General features: G+C 40.2%; 2 protein-coding genes across 2 annotated transcripts in view; both read left to right on the top strand.

The window, feature by feature from the left end:
• The window catches only part of LOC308102873 (C-C chemokine receptor type 5-like), a gene marked incomplete at its 3' end in the record, with an annotated part of 48,924 nt that continues 40,151 nt past the window's right edge, over positions 1-8,773 (top strand). The window contains exon 1 of the mRNA XM_080452728.1: positions 1-88. Coding sequence (XP_080308854.1) covers positions 45-88 — 44 coding nt within the window. The 5' untranslated portion in view covers positions 1-44. The remainder of the gene's footprint in view (positions 89-8,773) is intronic.
• On the top strand, positions 5,236-7,888 carry LOC308102651 (C-C chemokine receptor type 5-like). Its single transcript, XM_080452471.1, has 2 exons — positions 5,236-5,309; positions 5,968-7,888. Exons 1-2 carry the CDS (start codon positions 5,272-5,274, stop codon positions 7,037-7,039), a joined length of 1,110 nt encoding a protein of 369 aa, XP_080308597.1. The 5' UTR covers positions 5,236-5,271; the 3' UTR covers positions 7,040-7,888.

The raw sequence follows: 8,773 nt of genomic DNA, 5'->3' as shown, positions 1-8,773 counted from the left end.
TTGTTGTTTTTTGTCTGGTACTGTATCTTGACCCAGCATAGTCAATGATGGACAACACCACAAACTATTTTATGAACAGCACAGTCAGGTGAGACTTTTCACTATTGTTTGACAAACAGTAAGAAGTGTTTGCACAGGTACTGTAGTATTGACTGACATTAAATAACCAAGCCTACACATCATGTAAAAATGAAGAAAACAACTTACCTCCGTTTTCTATATGACTTTCTGATTAATTCCTAGTCAAAGGAAACTGTTGGAATTCTTTGTTTAAGCATAATGGGTATGTCTATCATTAATAGGACTTGCAGTTGCAAAACTATGACTGTGACATAAATATTATTTTACATTTATGGGTTATGGAAGAAAATGCAAGTAAGAGAATGTAGGCAGATTTCTACACAGAAAGTGAGAAAACAGCCAGCACACAGTAAATGTCCTTTTCACACAGTTTTATTTGACCTCTCCACGGACAGAGCAGAGCAGACACTTTTCAACCTACAGTAACAGGTCTTCCTCAGCGTGCTGTAACTGTGTGCTGGCTGTTTTCTCAGTTTCATGATATTGTTGAGCCGTGCACCTGAAGACTGTTGTTTAATCTGGAGTGTTGCGGGCATTCTGCATTGCAGTGATTTTTCTCAGATTCACATCATATTCACATCACATCATTATGCTAAAGCCTTTCATTATAAAAATGCAGCTACTGTAAACCCTCTTACTCTTATCCTGTAATTTCCTTCTCAACCCACCTACCAGTGAAGAAGTCTATGTACAGTGTATGAGGACTTCATAGTGACATAAGTGACTGGTATGGTATTGGTTTGTGCTACAATATGATTATCATTTGTGGCTCACGGCATGAAATGGATTTAATGGAAGAGAAATTATGCAGATAGAGACTCGAAACGCAATCCTTCATATTTTCATGCATGTCTCCCTGAAAAACTTAAATCCTTTCAGGACTTTATCACATCGTATTCTGAAATGAACATATTATGTTAGGATATAGATCTCTCTGCTTTATGTCACATTATATAGCAATGTAGAGACTCTTCGGTGGGAATATTAGGAAAGATTGTGTTTTGAAGTAAATACAAAATGGCGGAACATCTCATTTTGATTGGATGACCTACAGGTAAAGAGTTATAGGCCAAAACGTGAAGCGGCCTGTTAATAGTGCTACCATGAGACCAATTTCAAGATTGTGGGGTGGAGTTTTTTATTTGATTGAATTAATTGAAACCATCACAAGACACTTGAGGGTTCAAAAACGTTTGAGGAAATAAATGAACACAATTATTTTTGCATAGTTGGAAGTTGGTCGGTCTCATATATGAGCATGCCCATACATGGGCATAACGGTCGGATCGGCGCTTCTGGACAACCGCCTATCCGATCGACTCGACGCCGGGGTTTTAGTAACATAGTATAATGCAGTGTCAAGGGGCATTGACACTGCATATTACTGTGTTACTAAAACTGTGTGTGTTGTATGAGTAGGCCTATGCTGCTCTGCTCGGTCATCAGTGTTTACCATATTGTTTTTTACTCCAGGATCTTTTTCCTCACTCTGGTGAGCATGACCAGTACCTGGCTATAGTGCATGTGGTTTATGCACTGAAAATAGAACAAACGCGCTGCTTTGGAATGATTGCAGCTGCTGTTGGGTTGCTGGATTTCTCGCCTTTTTACCAGATACATTGTTTCAGGTACAGGAGGCGCCAAGTTCAAGTAATACCCAGTGCTAACAACATTTCCTTCTGTGTCCTTCCCTTATAGACGAATCCACAGAGCGGCAATCATAACTGCAGTGTCAAGTGGGTGCTGCTCCGCACCGCGACACCGCAGCTACAGGCAGCGCTCTGTGGATTCGTCTATACCCTGGGGATGGTATCAAAGCACCACTGGAATATGTTCAGCTTTTTTAACATGAAGATTGTTGGCTTATTGATTCTGATGAGGCGACGACCATCATGGGTTTCTGCTACATCCTGATCATTTGGAAGCTTCATCCAATAAACCTTACTAACTTAATTACTTACTTGCATCCAAGAAACAGTCCATCTGATTGGTTGTAGTTGTAGCCACGTTTTTCTGATGCAGCATGCCTTATAACATGCTCTTTCTTCAAAGCTTTGGAGTTATAGTACAGTACTTGATATACTGCACAGTAGGAGGTGACAGTAGCAAGGCAATCAATTTGGCTTTACAGTACAAGTCAAAGAGGCTATTTCTTACTCCCACAGCTGTCTCAACCCCATCCTGTATGTTATATAGGGGAGAGGTTCAGGAGGAACCTCATGCTAGTGTGAATAGGAAATATACCTTTTGTATTAAACTAGAGTCTCGGGGCGCGATCCGCTGCGCGGGGCTTTGTGTTTGTTGGTCCCTCCGTGTCCCTCTCTCTGTGTCCGTGTCGCTGCAGCACAGAGTGTGCAGTAGAGATGGGATTTATGGCTCTTTTAAGGGAGGCGGATCGTGTGGTTCCGTTCCTTTCAAAGAGGCGTTGTGAATACTGGCTCATTTATGGCTCAGGTGTATATTATAGATACGTAAAAATAGAGATAAATATGTATGTATTCATATGTCATAATAGTATGTATGTTTGTATTGTAGATATAATTTATATGTGACCGTAAGTATGTGTTATTATGTACTATAATACAGCATATGACATTATGAGATAGATACTGTAGATGTTATAAGGTAGAATATTATGATATATAACATTTTATTGCAATAATTATTTTAATATGTAATTGATATATATAATAATATATAACGTATATTATGTAGAAGATATATAAACGCGGCCGTAACCTCTAGTAATATACATAATAATACATATGATTATAGTATATGATGGTATGATATATACTGTAACATTGTCTTGCAATAAGTATTGTGTGACATCGACGTTGCCCCCCCCCCCCCCCAAACAGGGTTTGCAGAGGCGAAGAGAGAAAGCCTGCTGTATATCAAAAAAGTCTAACCTAAATGTACTGAAATGTGCTCTATCGGGCCCTAAATGTAGTGTAATGAAGGGGGGGAGTCATGTAGTGAGGCCTCAATGTACTGCAGAAGCAGAGAGCATGTAGGTCGAGTGACTATCTGTTTGTATTGAGAGAGAGAGAGAGGCGCAGGCAACTCGACAGTAATATATTGCGACGCATTGTGAGCTTGTAGATCTGCTATTTTCAAATGGCTGAAAAGTATATAGGGCTGAAGTGGTGAATATTTGTTTTGAAATAATCATCTAAATCTACCAAGTAGATATTGTAGCCCTATTATACATTAGTATAATGTACACGTTCATTGCAACAGCGGTCTCTCTCTCTCTCTCTCTCTCTCTGTGTGGAGGGAGCATGGTCGAGTGACCATCAGTTTGTATTGAGAGAGAGCGTAGACAATGTTGCCATGTCCATTAATTGTAAGTGTTACCGGCCTCAGACCTAGGGGAATCTGGGTCGGTACAAGTGACACACAGGCAAGGGATCACTGTGGAAAAACGAGGAACAGACACGTTACTTTCTCTTGCCTTGCTCAGCCAGCAGCGGTTTATTACTGAACATGTATCAAAATATTCATTTAGCATCTCAATATCACAATCATATCATTTCAAGTTTTCAAGATCACAAAATACTGTTTAACAGTCCAACAGACAGTTTACTTCACAATATTGCAAAAATACAATAAATCAAATAATACAAAAATACAATGTATTCTTCATAAACAAAAATAAAGTGCAAAACAATAACTTCTGTATTCTTTACTCCAAATACACACTGAAAATAATACGTTCTCACTCACACAAGCACGCACACACGTGCACGTGCACCACGTGTGCTTTCTGAGTGGAAACACAGTGTAAAACTACCTGGCAGCAGCCATTATTCAACTCGACAAAACAATAAAACTACTCGTCCAAAGTTACTTCAGGTATACTTAAAACGTTACAAATCATGTCACTGACAGTTCACATTAGTTTTAACATCCTTACGAATGTTTTAGATAGTTATTTGATCACCAAAAACGAGGAACAGACACGTTACTTTCTCTTGCCTTGCTCAGCCAGCAGCGGTTTATTACTGAGCTGCGCATGCGTGGGCCAAGACTATCGTGTTTCCTCTGTCATTCACAGGAGCGCAGGGGCGCCATCTACTGACTTGGAAGTCTAATAAGATGTGGGATCACATACAAAGTGTCACAATACTGTTAGAGTAATTCTGATAATCTTAAAAAATGGGGGGTGTATGTTTTAGTGAAAAACTTTAAATAGAGGCATTTTCTGAACCCTCTACACTAGCGACTGGTAAGCGACTTTGAGCGAGGAGGAATGGAGGCAAATGGAGGAAAATTCACAGACCGGATTGCTTATTTCTCGCGAGCAACCTGGCAACGTTGATTCTCCGTGTAGACTCTACCGTTGTTGATAATGTTGTCTTTGGGATGTACATGGCACGTGAATGACGGACATATTACCGTGAGTGTGGTGTGATAGAGACATGACCAAAGTGAAAGCAATGGCGCGGGTTGAAGCGAAGTGGTCGCGTGTGTTGTTGTTGTTGTGGGGAGATTTCAATGGCGGCTGCGTCGTGTTAGCTCGCGGTGTTTCGGTTTCGGTTTCGCTCGGCGGTGGTCGGTGCTGACGCTAGGGAACAACATGTGTACCCGTAATGTTGTCAGTTTGTGCTGGCCGCAATTAATTATGCTCCGAGGAGGCAAATGTGTGGTGAGCAATGAAAAGTAGCCTACGCCACCCGTAAATTAATCGCGCGCGTTGTGGCTTGTGTTGTTAGTGACATGTGATATGTTGTTGTTGTGTTTAGTGCGAAACAATGAGACGGGAAAATGATGACGGGACTTATCTCTAATGTAATATAGGATACTGTAAGAAAATTTTACGTTGTAAGAAATCATTACAAGGAGCTCTATGTTCATCCTTGATTTTTGCTTAAGTTATGACCTCCTTTAAAATAAATTAACAACCATTAATGTGTTATTAATTAATCAAGCAACAGAACATACTGTTTAGCTTGGTTCACTTTAAATGGAAATAAAATGCTTTTAGCACATCCTACCACGTTCACCACATAAACTTGGGTGGAAAGGAAGTGTTGTGCAGGGTTGTGTGTGTGTGTGTGTGTGTGTGTGCACGTGCGTGCGTGTATGTGTGTGTTTGTGTTTCTATTTAAATTAAGTGCAATTGCTTCTCATTGAGCATATGTAGATTTTTGCATTGGGAACTGGTGTCTCAACACAGCACAGTCAATGATGGCCCTCAACACAAGCTATTTAAGCACTGTCAGGTGAGACTTTTCACTTTTTTCTGACATAAGAAAAATCTGCAAAGGAAGTATTGTCTACATAAAATAATTATGTCTACACATTATGTAAACAAGCAAACAAACTATTTGTCTCTATAATTCTACGCTGTATTTTGTTATATGACATAATGATGGAACTCATAGGACTGTGTGTTTCATCTGTGTCCTTTGACTTGGAAATGGTTTGAATTTTGTGACAGTATTTACAGGATATGAAATGTATAAAGCAGACCATCCTCAATCTCTCCCACTTTAATTGCACTATACAATACTGTACAATACAAATCTAATCTTTGGCTTTGATTTTTTTATGTGCATCCAGCTCATGCATGTCTCCCTGAAAAAACTTAAATCCTTTCAGGGCTTTATCACATTTTGCAAACCTTTTATGAGTTCAAACAGTAATCTGAAATGAACACCTTACTGTATGTTAGAATATACGTAGATCTCTCTGCTGTTTGTCAAAACATACCAATCTAGAAACTCTTGAAGAACAATCCTTCACATGTTCTTCACAGCTTTAAGATATTATATATCTTAGGCTATGTTGTTTTCTTTCAGAAACGTATCTAATATACTGAACCATTTCATTATAAAAATGCACCTAATCCCTACTCTTATCCTGCAATTTATTTCTCAGCCCACCTACCAGTGAAGAAGTCTATATATATGAGGACTATGGTAATGAAAGCACTGGGTTGTGTGAATATGAGCGTCATGGATCCTCCTTCCTCCCAGTGATCTATTCACTCTTCTTCATCGTGGGTCTTCTAGGGAATGTGCTTGTCCTCTGGGTCATCATCTTTGGGGTGCGGCTCCGTAGCATGAGTGATGTCTGCCTCCTCAACTTGGCCATTGCTGACCTTCTCCTAGTATGCTCCCTTCCCTTCCTAGCCCACCAAGCTCGGGATCAGTGGCCGTTTGGCGATGTTATGTGCAAGATGGTCCTCGGTGCTTACCACATTGGCTTTTACTGTGGGATCTTTTTCATCATCCTGATGAGCATTGACCGGTACCTGGCTATAGTCCATGCGGTTTATGCACTGAAAACACGAACACGCACATTTGGAATGATTGCAGCTGCTGTTACATGGGTTGCTGGATTTTTTGCCTCTTTTCCAGATCTAGGTTTTCTTCAGGTACAGGGAGACCCAAGTTCAAGCAAAGTTTTCTGTGCTCCCTTATACACTAGTCCCACTGAGAATGATACCATAACACACAACAGGCACTTCTGGAGTATCTTTGGCCTTTTCAAAATGAACATCCTTGGCTTACTGATTCCAATGACCATTATGGGTTTCTGCTACACCCAGATCATTTGGAAGCTCCTATACAGCCATTCCTCCAAGAAACAGTCCATCCGCTTAGTTCTCGTAGTTGTAGCTGTGTATTTCTGCTGCTGGATGCCTTATAATGTTGCTTCTTTATGCAAAGCTTTGGAGTTACTTCACGTCTATACAGAATGTGACAGCAGCAAGGCAATCAAATTGGCTTTACAAGTCACAGAGGCCATTGCTTACTCTCACAGCTGTCTCAACCCCATCCTGTATGTTTTTGTAGGACAGAGGTTCAGGAAGAACCTACTGAGGTTGATGAACAGGGCTCCATGTAGGGTGTGTCAGGTTATGAAGACCCTCATCCCTCCAGACAGAGTCACAGGGTCTACTTATTCACAAACTACCAGTGTGGATGAAAGGTCCACTGCAGTGTGAAGTGGCAGTTGAGGGGTTCTGTTGTCTAGCCGTAGTTTTAATGTTGGTGTGTGTGTTTGTCAGTGTGGTTGATTTGGCTATCCCTACAATGTTTGTTTGCATGCATACGTGCGCATAGCCTGGTAAACCACCCGGCCGCGGAATTCAATGTAATTTTCATTCAGCAATGCGATTTCCTGGGGGGGGGGGGCTACCAGGCTAGCGTGCGCACTGTGCAGGTATGCACACATGTATTTTTCCATGTCCACATGCATGTTTATAATTAAATACACATTGCTTTTCACTGTGTATAGATCTTGTGTACGGATACATCTACAGTGTGGCGCATGCATTGTCTGATGTCAAAATATGTACTGCACTGCTCCATTCATTGTTTTCAATACATTCAGTGGTTCGATTCATATGAAATGAACAGAAATAGACTGTAATTATATTATTTGTATGTCAATTGATCATCAAAATAATTTCATGATTGAATCAGCCCTCTGTATTTCCCCTCCGAAATTGCAGCACGTCAAAAATAAATATGAACTCATGTGGTGTCATTCATGTTTACACATTGACGCCAAAACTTTAGCCTGTCATTCAAGAGAGAAAATGAGAGAGAGTGAGAGAGACAGATGAGGTGTCCATCTTTCTCTCCAGCATGAGGAGAGCCACCCCAGAGATATTGTCCTATACATCAAAATGCTAGAATTAATCCACGATGTAGCCTTTGTGGGGGTCTTCAATCTGCATTTTTCTCAGGATGCAACCCACTGTACTGTAATTTGTCATAGTTTTACCTATATCTGTATATTATATTGTATATATATCACATATGTTAAAATATTTGAATATGTTTTTTCACAACCAAGAACCAAGTAATTGTTAAGTCTCCAAATTAATGAATAAATGCATTTATTATTATTGATGACTTTTTAATATACAGTACAGTAGCAAATTAGCGTAATTACAGTGTGTGAAAGTAGCAGAACCCCGTTTGGCGGTCATTGTCATTGTCAAATGACTCACAAGACCATGTTGTACCTAATTTGGTGGCATTTGTAGCATATGTGGTATCCCATGGGTGGAAGTAAATTTGCTTTTGGCTCTGTGTTGCTTAAGGCTCCTCAAAGTGTGATTCCAATTTTCTTTTTTTATGGCCCCTCCTGCAAACTTTGGAAGCCAATCAAAATGGAAAATGAAATATGATCACATGACTCCAGAGATAATAATGTGTACCAATTTGTTTGAGTATTGGACACAGTCTGTAGGAATATTTAGGAATATTGTGTTTTGAAGTAAATGCAAAATGGTGGAACATCTCTTTTTGATTGGATGACCTACAGGTAAAGTGTTATATAGGCCAAAACGTGAAGTGGCCTGTTAACAGTGCTACCATGAGGCCAATTTGAAGATTGTGGAGGGTTTTATTTGATTAAATTACTTGAAACCATCACAAGACACTTGAGGGTTCAAAAACATTTGAGAAAATAAATGAACACAATTATTTGTGCATAGTTGGAAGTCGGTCTGTCCCATATATGGGCATGCCCATACACGGGCATAACGGTCGGATCGGCGCTTCTGGACAACCACCTATCATCAATTGTTACAGGTATAATGCATAGTTTTCTATGCATTTCGGGTTTTTGGGGGGTTTTGACCCCCATTTTTTTCCGGCCGCGCGGCTTTGCCGCGCGCCCAGGGTAGGTGTCCCTTATTTCAATCTCTGGGAGTTGGCAACCCTAA

This window comes from Gymnoscopelus braueri, assembly GCF_963280865.1.
Source record: "Gymnoscopelus braueri genome assembly, chromosome: 16".
Classification (NCBI taxonomy): Eukaryota; Metazoa; Chordata; class Actinopteri; order Myctophiformes; family Myctophidae; genus Gymnoscopelus; species Gymnoscopelus braueri.
This window is presented reverse-complemented; position numbering and strand designations above follow the sequence as displayed.

Bases quoted from the DNA above. Each gene is read 5' to 3' on its own strand.
- LOC308102651 (XM_080452471.1), top strand. From the start codon at position 5,272: ATGATGGCCCTCAACACAAGCTATTTAAGCACTGTCAG. The intron at 5,310-5,967 runs GTGAGACTTTTC...TTTATTTCTCAG, and splicing joins AGCTATTTAAGCACTGTCAG to CCCACCTACCAGTGAAGAAG.